The sequence below is a fragment of the Schistocerca americana genome, chromosome 1 (assembly GCF_021461395.2).
Source record: "Schistocerca americana isolate TAMUIC-IGC-003095 chromosome 1, iqSchAmer2.1, whole genome shotgun sequence".
In the NCBI taxonomy this organism is placed as follows: domain Eukaryota; kingdom Metazoa; phylum Arthropoda; class Insecta; order Orthoptera; family Acrididae; genus Schistocerca; species Schistocerca americana.
This window is the reverse complement of record NC_060119.1, coordinates 1040601538-1040620440: the sequence shown is the minus strand read 5'-3', so window position 1 is coordinate 1040620440 and position 18903 is coordinate 1040601538. Positions and strand designations below refer to the sequence as shown.

At 43.2% G+C, this 18903-nt stretch overlaps 1 protein-coding gene across 1 annotated transcript in view; it reads right to left on the bottom strand.

The window, feature by feature from the left end:
• LOC124549402 (phospholipase B1, membrane-associated-like) overlaps positions 1–18903 on the bottom strand; it is a 147717-nt gene that overhangs the window by 48508 nt on the left and 80306 nt on the right. The window contains exons 4-5 of the mRNA XM_047125242.1: positions 6329–6555; positions 1526–1688 (exon numbers count right to left, since the gene is read on the bottom strand). Of these exons, the coding sequence (XP_046981198.1) occupies positions 1526–1688; positions 6329–6555 (390 nt within the window). The remainder of the gene's footprint in view (positions 1–1525; positions 1689–6328; positions 6556–18903) is intronic.

Below are 18903 nucleotides of genomic sequence, written 5' to 3'. Positions count from 1 at the left end.
TTCGTGGTATAGCAATTTTAATGGCCAGTAGTGTACGAGGGCGTGCTGAAAAGTAAAGCCTCCGAATTCCTTATATGATAATTCTCAAGTATTATTAAATAAAACAAACGTTATTAACATTCTAAATCTTTGTACGTCAAGTCGACATATTTGCAGCCCCCTGCCGCTAGAGCGTATAACATGGCGGTGTATAACATAACTATGTCGCTGCGTGTGAAACAGAGAGCTGTAACCGATTTTCGAATTCGAAGAGTTCGTTCACACACGGAGCACCCTCTCCTTCAGCATGAAAATGCCAGACCACACGCGAAGGCTGCGACTTCCGCAACAATCTACATCTACATTTATACTCCGCAAGCCACCCAACGGTTTGTGTTGGAGGGCACTTTACGTGCCACTGTCATTACCTCCCTTTTCTGTTCGAGTCGCGTATGGTTCGCGGGAAGAACGACGGCCGGAAAGCCTCCGTGCGCGCTCGAATCTCTCTAATTTTACATTCGTGATCTCCTCGGGAGGTATAAGTAGGGGGAAGCCATATATTCGATACCTCATCCAGATATGCACGTTCTCGAAACCTGGATAGCAAGCTACACCGCGATGCAGAGCGCCTCTCTTGCAGAGTCTGCCACTTGAGTTTGCTAAACATCTCCGTAACGCTATCATGCTTACCAAATAACCCTGTGGCGAAACGCGCCGCTCTTCTTTGGATCTTCTCTATCTTCTCCGTCAACCCATCTGGTACGGATCCCACACTGATGAGCAATACTCAAGTACAGGTCGAACGAGTGTTTTGTAAGCCACCTCCTTTGTTGATGGACTACATTTCCTAAGGACTCTCCCAATGAATCTCAACCTGGCACCCGCGCTACCAACAATTAAATTTATATGATCATTCCACTTCAAATCGTTCCGCACGCGTACTCCCAGATATTTTACAGAAGTAACTGCTACCAGTGTTTGTTCCGCTATCATATAATCATACAATAAAGTATCCTTCTTTCTATGTATTCGCAATACATTACATTTGTTTATGTAATCCGACGTCATGGGTTCACAATCATCTATCATCCTACATACAGCCCCTATGCGATCCTATACGTTTTTATCTGCTTCTAAAATTTAAAGAATACCTTCGACGACTTCCCTTTGATAGTGATGAAGCGGTAGAAGCAGAGATGAAGTTGTGGTTCTGTGAACATAGTCAAACATTCTACAGTAACTACATCAAAAACCTGGTCTCTCGTTTAGAGAAATGTGTTCATCGCCGGAGTGACTATGTTGTGAAATAAATATGTAGACATGCAGAAAAAGATGTAGAATGTTAATAACGTTCGTTTAATTAAAAAATCTTTAAGAGCTTTTACATAAAATTTCTGATACATTGCATTTCAGCACGCCCTCATGTGTCATCGTCGTGTGTCTTTTTGTTGCCATGTGAGAGGTAGGTATTCATGAATCAACCGCACGAGAGGACGAAGGCATGTGTTACGTGACGTCTTAAGGAGAAGCAAAGTCGGATACTTGCGAGGAGCGACCACCAGGTTGACGATGGTACGCGGCAGGTTGGCCCGCAGGTAGTCCAGAGTCTCCATCAACTCACGGCGGTGGTTCTCGACCGCGCCGGCCGCCTTGCCTTCGTAGCACATGTCGATGCAGAAGTCGTTGCCACCGATCAGTATCGTTACCATCTGTAACAAAACATTTCACTGTGTTTCGTGTCTGTCTCCACATTTGTTCGACGGTGTAACTACTGAACACTCTTTTGGAATATACTGGATCTGTATGCAGGAGCACCATTCCTTTTGTTTCATTGTTACAGCTACTCATTACACTTGTAGATGGAACGTGCTTGATCTGAACTCGCAATGACTCCTCCTTTTTTTGCAATGGTCTATATTGTTTGTAAAATCAGTGTCACCTTAATAGTGCTGTAGGAAAATACTTTCGGTTCTTTGTATAATAACTTCAACATCGGGATACCAAATAGTTTTTTTTTACATTAGCACTATAATTAAAATAATATTGTCCTCTTACCGAGTGAGGTGGCGCAGTGGTTAGCACACTGGACTCGCATTCGGGAGGACGACGGTTCAATCCCGCGTCCAGCCATCCTGATTTAGGTTTTCCGTGATTTCCCTAAATCGCTTCAGGCAAATGCCGGGATGGTTCCTTAGAAAGGGCACGGCCGATTTCCTTCCCCATCCTTACCTAATCCGAGCTTGTGCCCCGTCTATAATGACCTCGTTGTCGACGGGACGTTAAACAGTAATCTCCTCCTCCTCCTCCGATACTGTCCTCTTACACCTTCTGAAGATCTAGCCCATACAAACTTAAAAAATACGAGAGTTGGAACTTTAATAGCGGCAACTATTTATTTACAGCTCGTACAAAATAGATATGCGTTTCAAAGTTTTACTAATCTTCAGAGTAGTCATCAGACAGAAGTGATGACACTTTCTGCAGGACCTGACCATCATTTTGCAGCACAATGCTCAAGCACGTACAGGGCAAGCTGTTACTGATTTGTTTGACTGATGGGACTGCTAAGTGCTATACCATTTACTGCACACCCCAGACTCAAGCCCCCGTAAGTTCAACTAGATTTCTAAACTGAAGGAAACACTTCACGGCATTCGCTTCAGAACTGCTACAAATTCGTGGGGCGACAGACCTCGCCGCTCGAACTGTCAACACAACTGGCTAAGAGTATCCTACGACTTCCACGCTGCTGGCAACGGATTATACACAATGCTGGTGACTACTTTAAAGGTCAATAAAACTTTGAAACATGTTTCTATTTTTTTGCGAGCTGCAATAAATAGTTGGCATTATTAAAGTTCCAACCCTCGTATATGGAATCTATAAAACTTATTATTTCAAGAAGTACAGCAACCAGAGAATTTTTTGTTGTTTAATTATGCCGACTGCAACATGGCGGATAGTGCACTGTTCTGTTACACGATACAAGTCAAAAAGTGTTTGTGGCGCATCTGTAAATACGAAAATTGGAGGAACAAGAAGCAGTAGAAAGCCAGCAACTAAACTGCTTTGATGTTTTAACGATGTACTTACTGACAATTCAAATATGCATTACGCCAATTGAAGAAGGGTGAAAGACCGGGACGCATATTGGTATAAATAAAAATTCACAAATCGGGCTGGTTGCTGCATTTCTTAAAATAATGTAATCCACAGAAATAATATAATCCACAACAGCGGAGCTCAACAACCAGCAGAATGAATTTATTATTGTTGAATACACAAAACCTTGTCTCATCCTCTGCTATATCTTCTTTTGTCATGCAGTTATCCAAATCTTCTACAGGACAACAATGAAACAAGCAAATAATCCTACTGAACACAGGTCCTAAGACCAACGGTTTCTCCGATGTGATGAGTTACCACTGGGTATATGAAACCTTATACCAGAGTCCTCGACCATACCTGCTGCAGATATGCACTTAAGGACAAGCACATTACAATAAGGGTTCCACACGGCCATCGTTCACATGAAGGCTGGCATCAACAGATCTCTTCGTCGATGCCTGTACACTTTCAAATATCCCAGACACGTTTTGAATGAATTGACAACTATAACTAATGCTTTTGCACGGCCCATCGACACTACGAAAAGGGTAGTAATGCTCCAAAACCTTTAAATATCCTCACAAACAAAAATCCAGTGGGCTTAAATTGGGGGTGGCACGACCGATACACTTGTCGAAGATTTGTGGTAGATTTTTCCGAGTAGCCACACGAAAACGTGCCGACTCAACGTCGTATATGTACCACATACCAATCCTTTAATCATAAAAAATGCCATCCAAATAGTCTATTAGCTTTATGTTGCAGGAAGTCAACGTACACACGGCCAGTACGTCGACCAGGTAGAACGGCCAGTACGTCGACCAGGTAGAAAATGTGGCCCTATCGAAGAAACCACTGCTTTTCCGGACCTCCGCTATACATCTTTTGTTAAAAATAGATATAACTTTTTCCTTGTTGAAGGATTTGGGAACAGCACACTATGATAACTGAGTATTATTGTATTGGCCCACGGGGGACTGCTGGGACTCCATAAAAACTATGGAATAGTACCGCATATTGTAATGTCATGTTTATTAAAAACACATTCCACGAGAAAGTAGTTTAAAACCTGCTCACCCATAATTTGTAATTGATGTTTGTTATTTGGAGATGATAATTACGATAAGGTATTGATAATCACGATAATGTATTGAAACACGACCGAATGCAATCACCAACAGTGTACACTACCATCACAGGTTTTAAATAATAATGAAGACATACTCGCTGGTGAAACAACAGGACGCTATTTCATAGAGACAGCAATAATCTACTTCTAAGAGCAACTTTTATTTAAACCCAGAAAAGGATGTTCTAGTAAGCCATGAATTGCATTACTTATAGAATGGCACATTTCAACTCCAGTTACTTTTACTGTCTAATATTTATTAGCACAACACATTTCGGCAGCCTGGCGCCTTCATCAAGTGGCTATCTTAGTCATACATCAATTCATATATTAACATTCCTGTGAAAAGTGAAAGCTATTTTGTAAGTTAGGCTAGCGATGCTATGTCCCGAAAAAGTGGTGTCCGCATCTGGAAGAAACATCAAAGTAACAAGAATAAAAAAAATAGAAAATAATGTATGTAGTGTACGTAGCACATTATATGGTTGTTCAACAACACAACAGCTGTATGAAACGTGTGAATTGATGAAGCTGTTTCTTGTACTATAATACAATCACTACAATTACAATCAAAATTTATCTCGTTTATTCTCCGTATTTCCACCAGAAAATAGTTTTTCCCAGGTTCGTTTTAATTACTCTCCGATTTCTTCCTAGTTAAATGAAATGATTCCACGTCTTTAATGCTGTATTTCAGGATTTTTGTAAAATTCTGCTAGTCATTGATACTCAGTAAGCCATCATACTTCTCACCCTTGAAGTAAGCTTGTCTTCGACAATCCAGAGAGTAAATTTTTCCTGTTTGTTAAATATACTGCCTTTAATTCAAATGTACTTTATCTCCGTATCTGATTAATTCATTGCAGCTTTACTCTCATTGCATAGCGCTTATTTCTTGTACATAGTGATGTTCTGAATCTAGAGTGTGGAACTACATGATCTTCACAACGCATCATCATCTAACCTCCTAGTTGGTGGCTAGGAGACAATTTGGTCAGTACATAATGAGTGCACATCATTTGTGGAAAAAATAATTTCTGTTATTTGATCGCAGGGTCTCCTATGGCTGTATCCTAGGAGCTCACAAATGACTACAGCGTCAAATATCTGACTGTTGCTGCAGTTGGAGTTCAACGAAGGGATGCTACTAGAGACGACCGTCGATTCAGTAACTGTTAGGTCCAGACAGTCGCAACGTTACGGAGTAGTTGGAAGTCCAATCGCAAAGACGTCAGTCTGACGTCATACCCCTGATAACTGTCACACACTCAAACACCAACAGCTCACACGACTTAATCGTGTAGCTCATCACCGAAGTTAATAATTTAAAACTTCTAACGAGGGCTTTAAGGCTCATGAGATGATATATTTGATCAGTCAAAAACAATGAGACGTTAAGATTGTCGCTTAACACTAAATTACACGAGGGCTATGTTTTTTAACCATCCGATCGGTCGAGAAATGGAAATCATAGTGAAATTCAAAAGTGTTTTATTTGCAACATTTAGCCTCACCGTCCAGTTACTTCTCTACATAGTCGCCACTGCAACTTGGACACTTATCCTAGCGTGGTATCAACTTTCCAGTACCCTCGTCAGACAACGCAGCCACTTGATTTCCGCCAATTTCCTACGTTGGTCTGCGCCAAAATACCGTCATCATAGCCAGCGGTTGACGTGCCGAATAAATGAAAATCACAGGGAGGCATCTCCCAGCTGTATGGTTGGTACCTTTCCCACCGAAAACGCTTCAGGAGAATCTTCATTGCCCCTGAAGTATGCATCAGAAGGAAATGCAAGACAGTTACAGTATGTAGGTTGCATGAAATCAGGCGAAATACCTCATCAGAAATTCACGTCTAGCAGGAGATAATATTTTCTAGGCACCTTTATGTGCTCTTTGTGATCTCAGAACTGGAAAGTGCGACGGTACGCGATAATTGTGCATACTAGAAACATTTCACAACACATCTGCGCAAAGCTTCAGTGGATTCTCACTGTGATTTTAATTTTCCTACCGATCAGAGTTTGAAGAAAAAAAAGAAATGGCTTTCGTATGAGGTGACTGAGTGGTGAGCACACAGAGGTTGGGGAAGCGGAGCCGGTGACGCACCTTCCAGTGCCTGCTGACGTCGACCTGGGGGTGCGCGCGCATGCGCCGGACGAGCAGGTTCGCCTGCCATGGCAGGTCGCGGCTCATGGCGCCGCCCTCGGCCACGTTGAACTGCGACGCGTGCTGGTGCGACAGGGAGTCGTTGAGCGAGTAGCCCACCAGACGCGGGTTGAACTCCTTCAGGATGTTAGGCAGAGTCAGGAACTGCCGCCAGCTGCCCTCGCCTCCTGGCACAACAAATCATGGCTTGGTTAAAAAATAAATAAAAAAGCACCTGCTGTGCCTCTTGAGCAATATGGGGTGTCACAAACTTTTAGGGTCAAAATTGCACAGACACTAAACGATCCAAAACTGATCAGGATCGCCTTGAGTGCGAGTTCGCAGGTTCAGTCTTTAGTAAGACCCATTTGAAAGTGTTGTGTTAACAATTATGACATGAAATATATTAGCTGCTAATAACTCACCATGTGCATCAAAAGGGTGACAGAAGATGATTGTTCTGGAGGTGCAGTGATCAAGCTTCTGTGGCAAGCTGGACAAAATGGACATCGTCGATAGTCAAGAAATGACTAAAACAAACTATTAACTTGCACCATAAACAACGAATGAGAAACGGTGCGCCACAGTGGCCACGAAGGTTTGCACCATCGAGGTCCAGGGCGACCTCCTCAGGAGTTACAAACCGTGCAGGACGATTGAAGGTATTCAATCTTAAAAATGCATATACACTCCTGGAAATTGAAATAAGAACACCGTGAATTCATTGTCCCAGGAAGGGGAAACTTTATTGACACATTCCTGGGGTCAGATACATCACATGATCACACTGACAGAACCACAGGCACATAGACACAGGCAACAGAGCATGCACAATGTCGGCACTAGTACAGTGTATATCCACCTTTCGCAGCAATGCAGGCTGCTATTCTCCCATAGAGACGATCGTAGAGATGCTGGATGTAGTCCTGTGGAACGGCTTGCCATGCCATTTCCACCTGGCGCCTCAGTTGGACCAGCGTTCGTGCTGGACGTGCAGACCGCGTGAGACGACGCTTCATCCAGTCCCAAACATGCTCAATGGGGGACAGATCCGGAGATCTTGCTGGCCAGGGTAGTTGACTTACACCTTCTAGAGCACGTTGGGTGGCACGGGATACATGCGGACGTGCATTGTCCTGTTGGAACAGCACGTTCCCTTGCCGGTCTAGGAATGGTAGAACGATGGGTTCGATGACGGTTTGGATGTACCGTGCACTATTCAGTGTCCCCTCGACGATCACCAGTGGTGTACGGCCAGTGTAGGAGATCGCTCCCCACACCATGATGCCGGGTGTTGGCCCTGTGTGCCTCGGTCGTATGCAGTTCTGATTGTGGCGCTCACCTGCACGGCGCCAAACACGCATACGACCATCATTGGCACCAAGGCAGAAGCGACTCTCATCGCTGAAGACGGCACGTCTCCATTCGTCCCTCCATTCACGCCTGTCGCGACACCACTGGAGGCGGGCTGCACGATATTGGGGCGTGAGCGGAAGACGGCCTAACGGTGTGCGGGACCGTAGCCCAGATTCATGGAGACGGTTGCGAATGGTCCTCGCCGATACCCCAGGAGCAACAGTGTCCCTAATTTGCTGGGAAGTGGCGGTGCGGTCCCCTACGGCACTGCGTAGGATCCTACGGTCTTGGAGTGCAACCGTGCGTCGCTGCGGTCTGGTCCCAGGTCGACGGGCACGTGCACCTTCCGCCGACCACTGGCGACAACATCGATGTACTGTGGAGACCTCACGCCCCACGTGTTGAGCAATTCGGCGGTACGTCCACCCGGCCTCCCGCATGCCCACTATACGCCCTCGCTCAAAGTCCGTCAACTGCACATACGGTTTACGTCCACGCTGTCGCGGCATGCTACCAGTGTTAAAGACTGCTATGGAGCTCCGTATGCCACGGCAAACTGGCTGACACTGACGGCGGCGGTGCACAAATGCTGCGCAGCTAGCGCCATTCGACGGCCAACACCGCGGTTCCTGGTGTGTCCGCTGTGCCGTGCGTGTGATCATTGCTTGTACAGCCCTCTCGCAGTGTCCGAAGCAAGTATGGTGGGTCTGACACACCGGCGTCAATGTGTTCTTTTTTCCATTTCCAGGAGTGTACATTAGCTGCTAATAACTCACCATGTACATCAAAAGGGTGACAGAAGATGATTGTTCTGGAGGTGCAGTGATCAAGCTTCTGTGGCAAGCTGGACAAAATGAACATCGTCGATAGTCAAGAAATGTTTAAAACAAACCATTAACTTGCACCATAAACAACGAATGAGAAACGGTGCGCCACAGTGGCCACAAAGGTTTGCACCATCGAGGTCCAGGGCGACCTCCTCAGGAGTTACAAACCGTGCAGGACGATTGAAGGTATTCAATCTTAAAAATGCATATAGAATCATACTGGTGCAACAGGGTGATGAGAACTGATGGAACGTTATGGTAAGCAACCAAATGCGAAACAGTTTGTCGTGGAGCTTATCGTGAAACTAGTTATCCTTTAAGGCACAGCTACAAATAGTGCGATAAAATGTGTTATAGGCATGAAAAAAAAAAAATATTCAGAGGCCACATTTGTCCAGTTGTTCCAAGTTTATTCAGACGTTATTGGTCAAAAGAAATGCTCCTACCATAGCTGTATTTCTCCTATGTCCATTTTCCCACTTTCACTTGCTGTGCGTAAATACCCTCCACTCCTCCTGCAAGATCACACACATGAACTTTACAGGCAACTTTTTTTTTTCATCAGTCTTCTGACTGATTTGATGTGGCCCGCCGCAATTTCCTCTCCTGTGACAACCTTTTCATCTCAGAATAGCACTTACAACCTACGTCCTCAATTATTTGCTGGATTTTTCCCATCTCTGTGTTCCTCTATTTACCCTCTACACCTCCATCTTGTACCATGGAAATTACTCCCTGATGACTTAACTGATGTACTACCACCGGTCGAAGTGGCCGAGCGGTTCTAAGCACTACAGTCTGGTGTGTGATGTCCTTAGGTTAGTTAGGTTTAAGTAGTTCTAAGTTCTAGGGGACTGATGACCTCAGAAGTTAAGTCCCATAGTGCTCAGAGCATTTGAACCATTTGCTGTACTACTATTCTTGTTGCCGGCCAGGGTGGCGGGCTGGTTCTAGGCGCTACAGTCTAGAACCGTGTGACCGCTACGGTGGCAGGTTCGAATCCTGCCTCGGGCATGGATGTGTGTGATGTCCTTAGGTTAGTTAGGTTTAAGTAGTTCTAAGTTCTAGGGCACTGATGACCTCAGCTGTCCCATAGTGCTCAGAGCCATTCTTCTTGTTGTCAGTGTTTTCCACATATTCTTCTCCTCGCCGGTTCTGAAGAGAGCCTCCTCATTCGTTACCTTAAGAGTCCACCTAATTTTCAACTTTTTATATATTTTTAGGTTTCAGATACATATTTAACCGGTTTTTGTAATATTATTTGCTATGCAAGTGACTTATTAGTGGTTTCTTCATTCACCTCTGCCTTTCTTGTGTTGTGACCTGATATTTGTGAGTGTTTCGTATCGAGCAACTTAACCTCTTACCTGTGTTTACATTCCGCGCTGACCAGTTGCAGCTGTAGCGGCGCATAGAAAACTAAGTACAAATTAATTGTGTGTGTATAGTGGTTTTATTTAGGAACTTTAGTAGTCTTCAACCGGTGTTCTTGGTGTTTTCTGGTGAAATAATTTCAATAGAACCTTTTGGGGACTGTTTTCAGTTTCGTTACTGTGTCAGTAGACGTTTGATTCTCTTTCTGTATTAGTCTTTTGTTATATTCTCATTTGTTGTTCGTTAATACTGTTAATAATAGTAGTTACTTCCCTTGCAGAGTAAGTCTGTGATTATTGTAGTCAGGTTTTTAAATCTTCTTATTGTAGTAGCGGAACTTAGATAAGTAGTTTTCTTGTTTCAATAAGTGTAAAATTTTACCATGAGTGAGAAGTGTGGGCTTTGCCGTAGGTTCGTGAGTAGTGGATTGCGGTGTGAGACTTGTTCGAAGTATTTTCACTGTGGGGAATGCAGTGGGGAAACCAGTGCGCATTCTGGTGAGATTCTCTCCTGGAACTGCAGATTATGTAGCAAGAGTAAGTTGATAGAGGAGCAGGAGCGTAAGATCTGTGCCCTTCAGGTGCAGTTGAAAAACGCACAGGAGGAGCTAGATAGGATGAGGAGGGAGAAGGGGGTTTGGGAATGGGAGCTGGCTGTTGGCAAGAGATCTGCTAGGAGAAGAAGATTTTCAGATAGTTTTCCTATTGGTGTTTGCAATAGATATGACCAACTGTCAGAGTCTAGTGGAGAGGAATCTCTAGTAGCTGTAGATGTAGGAAGTATGCAGCAGACCTCAGAAGTTACGGTGGCTAGGGCAGTTGCAAAGTCGAAGAGGAAGAAGAAGGTTCTGCTGTTAGGTAGTTCTCATGGCAGAGGTGTAGGCCAGCAGTTGCAGGAAGTGTTGGGGAGTGAGTACCAGGTCACCAGCATTGTGAAGCCTAATGCAGGATTGGCCCAGGTGAGTGTTAACATAGGGGGGTTGTGTAGGGATTCTGCTAAAGAGGATCAGGTAGTGATTGTGGGTGGGGCTGGTAATAGTATGACGTAGATGGCGACTTGGAAAAGATAGCCATTCAGACTGGCAACACGAATGTGCATTTCGTGGAACTGTTTCAGCGTCAGGATCGGCCTCACCTTAATACAGCCGTCAGGCGTAATAACATGAGACTTGGGGGTGCGCTGATGACAGAAAGCATGAGTCACATTTCAGTGGTGTCGGTGGAGTCTATCAGCAGGACGGGTTTCACTAGACATGGCCTGCACCTCAACAGGTATGGGAAGGGGAGGTTGGCAAAGCTTATAGGCGACAGCATAAGTGGGGGTGGTGGGATCACTCATGGGAAAATTCCTGCAGTAGTGGGTGTTAGAGCTGCACCTTTTTTAGATTGAAATCTGCTGATAGGTATTCCTGCTTAAGGGAAGTCTCTCTAACAAAGGAACCACGTTCGACAAAGCTTAGGTATCCGATTAATGAGATAATTAGTATATTTCATCAAAATATACAAGGTATTAGAGATAAACTTAGTGAACTGCTTATAGATGTTGACTCTGAAATTACTGGTATATCTAAACACTTCTTAAATAAGGAGATAAATCAGAGGCTTACTTTACCAGGATACAGGTTGGCTGGCAGCTTTTCTAGGAGCTCTTTGCGGTGTGGAAGAGTAGCCATGTATGTGAAAAACGGCATCCCATTTGAGTCAATTGATGTTTCAAAGTACTGCACTGAAAAGGTGTTTGAATGTTGTGCAGGTGTGGTTAAATTTAACGGAGCTAAATTTCTAACTATTGTTATTTATAGATCCCCAGACTCCGACTTCACAACATTTTTGCTAAAGCTAGAGGAGGTTCTTGGTTCACTTTATAGGAAATACAAAAAGTTAGTTATATGTGGGGACTTCAACATTAATTGTATAAGTGATTGTGCAAGGAAAAGGATGCTGGTAGACCACCTCAATTCATATAATCTTATGCAAACCATATTCTTTCCAACGAGAGTGCAAGGGAACAGTAGAACAACCATAGACAACATTTTGGTTCATTCCTCATTACTAGAAGGGCATTCTGTTAGCAAAAAGGTGAATGGCCTTTCAGATTATGATTCACAAATTTTAACTCTAAAAGATTTTTGTGCTGCAACACATGTTAAATAGTTATCAACTGTTTAGGAAAGCTGATCCAGTTGCTGTAGAGACCTTTGTAAACCTTATCAAGGAACAAGAGTGGCAAGATGTTTATAGCGCTGATACAGTTTACGATAAATATAATGCTTTTCTCAAGACTTTTCTCGTGCTCTTTGAAAGTTGCTTTCCGTTAGAACGTTCAAAACAGGGTATTAGCACAAACAGGCAGCCTGGGTGGCTGACTAGAGGGATAAGAATATCTTGTAGAAAAAAGTGACAATTATATCAAAACGTTAGAAACAGGCAAAATCTAAATGCAGCAGCCCATTACAAACAGTATTGTAGGGTGCTTAAAAATGTCATTAGGAAGGCAAAAAGTATGTGGTATGCAGATAGAATAGCTAAGTCTCAGGATAAAATTAAAACCATATGGTCAGTCGTAAAGGAAGTGGCTGGTCTGCAGAGACAGGTCGAGGATATAGAATCAGTGCGTAGTGGGAATGTCCGTGTTAATGATAAGTCGCGTATATGTACAGTATTTAATAATCACATTCTGAATACAGCAGGTGAACTAAATAGAAACCTAATCGCAACAGGGAATCACATAGCGCTCTTAGAAAAAAGTGTTCCGAGACTGTTACCTGAAATGCTCCTCCATGATACTGACAAGAGGGAGATTGAGTTAATAATTAAATCACTAAAGACCAAGAACTCTCATGGATATGACGGGGTATCTAGCAGAATACTGAAGTATTGTTCTATGTATGTTAGCCCAGTACTTAGCCATATCTGTAACTTTTTCTTTAGGAGTGGTCGGTTTCCTGACCGATTAAAGTACTCGGTAGTGGAGCCACTTTATAAAAAGGGAGGCAGGGATAATGTTGACAATTTTAGACCTATGTCTATGCCATCGGTGTTTGCTAAAGTTATCGAGAAGATTGTATATACAAGGTTACTGGAGCATTTAAATTCACATAATTTGCTGTCACATGTACAGTTTGGTTTTAGAAATGGTTTAACAACTGAAAATGCTATATTCTCTTTTCTCTGTGAGATTTTGGACGGATTAAATAAAAGGTTGCGAACGCTGGGCGTTTTCATTGATTTAACAACAGCTTTTGACTGTGTTGACCACAAAATATTACTGCAGAAGTTGGACCATTATGGAGTAAGGGGAGTAGCTTACAATTGGTTCGCCTCTTACTTTAAGAACAGAAAGCAGAAGGTAATTCTCCGCAATACTGAGAGTGGTAGTGATGTTCAGTCCCAATGGGGCACTGTTAAGTGGGGCATTCCCCAAGGGTCGGTGCTGGGGCCACTGCTGTTTCTTATTTATATAAATGATATGCCTTCTAGTATTACAGGTGATTCAAAAATATTTCTGTTTGCTGATGACACCAGCTTGGTAGCGAAGGATCTTGTGTGTAATATTGAAACATATCAAAAAATGTAGTTCATGAAATAAGTTCGTGGCTTGTGGAAAATAATCTGATGCTAAATCACAGTAAGACTCACTTTTTACAGTTTCTAACTCACAATTCAACAAGAACCGATATTTTGATCAGACGGAATGGGCATATTATAAGCGAGACGGAACAGTTCAAGTTCCTAGGTGTTCGGATAGATAGTAAGCTGTTGTGGGAAGCCCACGTCCAGGATCTTGTTCAGAAACTAAATGCTGCTTTATGTACCGTTAGAACAGTAACTGAAATAAGTGACAGTTCAACACGAAAAGTAGTCTACTTCGCATATTTTCATACGCTTATGTCATATGGTATTATTTTTTGGGGTAATTCTTCTGATTCAAAAAGGGTATTTTTGGCTCAAAAACGGTCTGTTCGAGCTATATGTGGTGTAAGTTCCAGAACCTCTTGTCGACCCCTATTCAATAGTCTGGGAATTCTGACATTGCCCTCACAGTATATATTTTCTTTAATGTCGTTTGTTGTTAGCAATATTAGCCTATTCCCAAGAGTTAGCAGCTTTCACTCAGTTAATACTAGGCAGAAATCAAATCTGCATGAGGGATGCACGTCCTTGACTCTTGTGCAGAAAGGAGTGCAGTATTCTGCTGCATCCATATTCAATAAGCTACCACAAGAACTCAAAAATCTTAGCAGTAGCACAAACTCTTTTAAGTCTAAACTGAAGAGTTTCCTCATGGCTCACTCCTTCTATTCTGTCGAGGAGCTCCTGGAAGAGCTAAAAAATTAAGCAAATTCCAGTGTTACATTGTTGATTTTCTTTATTTAAGCTTATGGCTTATCGCCTGAATATGTTTTTTATATTTCATTTTATCTGTTTCTACTATCGTGTTATAATTCCATGTATTGACTCGTTCCATGACCATGGAGACTTGTCCTTAATTTGGTCCCACGGAACAATAAATAAATAAATAAAATAAATAAATAAATTGTAGAGTGCAGCAATTATTCGCCTTTTTCTAGATTTTATTCCGCAAATCCAGTTCTTCGAGAACTGTGACTGATGTCCGAACGACAGGGACTTACATGCATTGAGAATTTGAAACAGTGCATTGAGAATGGCTAGCTGCTAGCCGAAATCTGGAATTGCGGGATAAAATCTAAAAAAAGGACGACTGATTGCTGCACCCTACAATTTATAACTCACATAACAGTCGCTGAGTGCACCCACTTTCCGAATGGAAGGTAACCTGCTGACATATCAAATGCTTCGAGTCGCTTCTTTTCTGGCTTTCCCACAATCCATTTTTCACTTCCATACAGTATAGTGCTCCAAACGTACATTCTCAGAAATTTTTTCCTCAAATAAAGATCTACGTTTGATACTAGTAGCCCTCTCTTGGCCAGGAACGCCTTTTTGCCAGTGTCCTCCTTGCTCCATCCATCATGAGTTATTTTGCTGCCTAGGTAACAGTATTCCTTACCTTCATCTACTTCGTAATCACCTGTCCTGATGTTAAGCTTCTCACTGTTCTCATTTCTGCTACTTCTCATATCTTCCGTCTTTCTTCGGTTTACTCTCAATCCTTATTTTGTATTCATCAGACTGTTCATTCCATTCAGCAGATCATGTAATTCATCTTCACTTTCACTCAGGATACCAATGTCATCAGCGGATCTTATCACTGGTACCCCTTCACCTTGAATTTTAATTCCTCTCTTCAATCTTTCTTTTACTTCCGTCTTTGCCTCTTCGATGTATAGATTAAACAGTAGGGGCGAAAGACTACATCCCTGTCTTACACCCTGTTTAATTCAAGCACTCTTATTTTCCCCATTTGGTACTTGTACGTGTTGTATATTACCCGTCTTTCCCTGTAGGTTACCCCCAATTTTTCTCAGAATTTTGAACATCCTGCATCATTTTACATTGTCGGACGGTTTTTTTCAGGTTGACGGATCCTGTGAACGAGTCTTGATTTTTCTTCAGTTTTTCTTCCATTATCGATCGCGTCAGAATTACCTCGCTGATGCCTTTACCCTTCCTAAAGCCAAACTGATTGTCATCTAACACAACCTCAGTTCTTTTTTCCCTTTTTCTGTTCATTATTGTTGTCAGTAACTTGGATGCATGAACGTTTAAGCTGATTGTGCAATAATTCTTGCACTTGTCGGCTCTTTCAATCTTCGGAATCGTGTGGATGCTGTTTTTACGAAAGTCAGATGGTATATCGCCGATTCATACATTCTACATATCAATTCGAATAGTCATTTCGTGTCCACTTCCCGCAGTGATTTTAGAAATGCTGATTGAATCCCGTCCCTTCTGTCATATTTAATTTTAAGTCTTCCAGAGCACTTTTAAATTCTAATTCTAATAGTAGATCCCCTATCCCTTCTGTATCGACTCCTGCGTCTTCTTCTATCAAGTCACCAGAGAAGTTCTCCTCCTCACAGAGACTTTCAGTGTATTCTTTCCACCTATCCGCTCTCCCCTCTGCAGTTAACAATGGTACTCCCATTGTGCTGCCCATTGGGCTGTTAATGTTACCGCCCTTGCTTTTAGTTTCAGAGAGAGTTGTTTTTATTTTCCTATATGCTGAGTCAGTCCCTCCGAGAATCATTTCGTTTTCGATTTCTTCACATCTTTCATGCAGCCTTAGCTTCCCTGCTCTTCCTACTTATTTCATTCCTAAGTGACATGTATTTCTGTATTCCTGGGTTTTCTTGAACATTTTTGTTTGTACTTCCTTCTTTCATCGATCAACTGAATTATTTCTTCTGCTACCTTTGGTTTCTTCGCAGATACCTTCTTTGTACCCAAGGTTTCCTTTCCAACTTCTGTGAATGCCCTTTTTAGAGATACCCATTCCTCTTAACACTGAGCTGCCTACTGATCTATTCCTTATCGCAGTATCTATAGCGTCAGAGAACTTCAAACGCACCTCTTTATTCCTTACTACTAACGTATCCCATTTTTTTGGGCTCTGATTGTTTCTGACTAGTCTCTTAAACTTCAGCCTACTCTTGTCACTAGTAAATTGTCATCTGAGTTTACATCTGTTCCTGGATACGTCTTCCAATCCAATATCTGATTTTGGGATCTCTGCCTGAAAATCTAACTGAAATCTTCCCGTATCCCCCAGCGTTTAACAAGCATACCTCCTCCTCTTGTGTTTCTTGAACAGAGTATTCGCTACTACCTGCTGAAATTTTTCGCGAGTATTTCTTAACAACGAGGTGACTCAGTGACGGATAGAAAACAACTGGCATACGGATCTCGGATTGCACCTTTAAGCCTCGGCCAGATGGTATATGCACTTTTTTTTTTTTTTTTGGTACATTGAGTGACTTGGTGTATGTGCCTACCCTTCAGTCAGCGTTGAATCAGCTGTGGCGCAGCATAGAAGAAGCAATGAGTACAGCAAACCCTCCGTACGCTTGCAAAAGTATCGGAAGAGGTTGACTATCGCCTGGGTACTTTGCTCTGACTCATTGACTTCTAACGCCACGTGAGCTCGCGGCATGTGGACTTTTTGCTGGTGATTTATGAAAGAGCCCACCTATGTGTCACCTCTTTCAACAACTTTAGATGCACTGAGACGCAACCTAGCAACTGCAGAGAAAGCAGTAAGTCAGGACATGCTCGCAAAAGTATAGGATGTTTGTCGTAAGTCCGGTGGAGAGCACTCTGGACATTTTCGAAATATAAATGAAAGCTTTGGTCCTAGAAGAATTGAATGAAGGGTGTTCAACGGGTAATGCAACACATATAGTTCTGAATGCAGGTTGGTTTTATTCAGAATTCCACTACATAAAAATATTCACCACTATTTTGGCTATAAGACCCTGTTTACCAAAACAATCTGCGTTCAATGAGACGGCCTTACGCCACCTTCCTGGGAGGGCCTGTGTGCTCACATGGTACTACTTCACCGGTCGACGTCGGAGCAAAAGTCTTCCTGCATCAGAAACCTCCCCATCTCCACGTACTGCTTCCCGCGGAGTGCATTCTTCATTGGGTGAAACACATGGAAGTCGGAAGGTGCTGCATCCAAGCTGTAGAGTTCATGATTCAATAATTTACCGACAGCCGTATGTATTGTAGAAATTTATTTTATTTTATGAACTTCTGTGTGCTACAAGTTTCGGCATTGTATTGATGCCATCCTCAGGCCCCACTCGTCATAGTTGTAAAATCGTTATGCACGGAAGGAGCCATATAACTGGGTCCGTGAATCAAATCGTCCTGCAACAGCTCTTGGTGGCCAGGCGACACAGTCTGAGACCTTTACGACTATGACGAGTGGGGTCTGAAGATAACATCAATATAATGCCGAAATTGGTAGCACATAGAGGTTCACAAAATAAAATAAATTTCTACAATACATAAGGCTGTTGGTAAATTCTTGCATCAAGACGTTCATGCTAGTCGTCGTCCCACGATCCATAATGGATCGACGAAGATTAAGCTGTAGAGTGGATGAGACAGAACAATCAAATGACATTCTGTGAGCATGCAGACTTATGTGAGTCCTTGCGTTGTCATGGAGAAGGAGAAGCTCGTTTGCATTTTAGTGAGGGTAGCACAAAATATTTCAGAGATGATCGTTCACCATGAGGGAAGATATCAAACAGAATAGCCTCTTGAGCCTCAAAAGACCGTCGCCATGCAGGCCGTGGTAGCTGTTCGGTTCTAGGCGCTACAGTCCGGAACCGCGGGACTGCTACGGTCGCAGGTTCGAATCCTGCCTCGAGCATGGATGTGTGTGATGTCCTTAGGTTAGTTAGGTTTAAGTAGTTCTAAGTTCTAGGGGACTGATGACCTAAGATATTAAATCCCATAGTGCTCAGAGCCAACCAGACCGTCGCCATGACTTCACCCGCTGAGGGTGCGGCCTTGTACTTTTTCTTAAGAGGAGAGATGGTCTAGCGCCACTCCATGGATTGCCGTTTCGTTTCCGGTTCGGAATGGTGAACCCATGTTTCACGGTCTGTAATGATATTCGACAAGTCTTTCACGGTCAGCCTAGTAACAGGCAAGCAATTCTACACAGTTAGTCCTCCGTTGCTCTTTATGGTCTTCTGTAAGGCGGCAGGGACTCCAGAGAGCACACACCTTTGAGTACCCCAGCTGGTGGATGAGTGTGTCAGCACTACCAACAGAGATGTCCAGCCGAGCAGCGAGGTGTTTGTGCTCCGTCGATCACCTCGAATGACAGTGTCCACGCACTCCAGCATTGAACGAGACACAACAGTGTGCGGTCGGCTGGGATGTAGGGGATTGGAGAGGTTTGCGTTACCTTATTCCGATGACGACAAACGCCTCGCCCAATGGTTCATCGCGTTTTTGCTCACCGCCAGGTTTGTGCACACATTCTGCAAGCGCCTTTGAATATCCGCTCCGGTTCGCCGCCAAACCTAACTCAGTG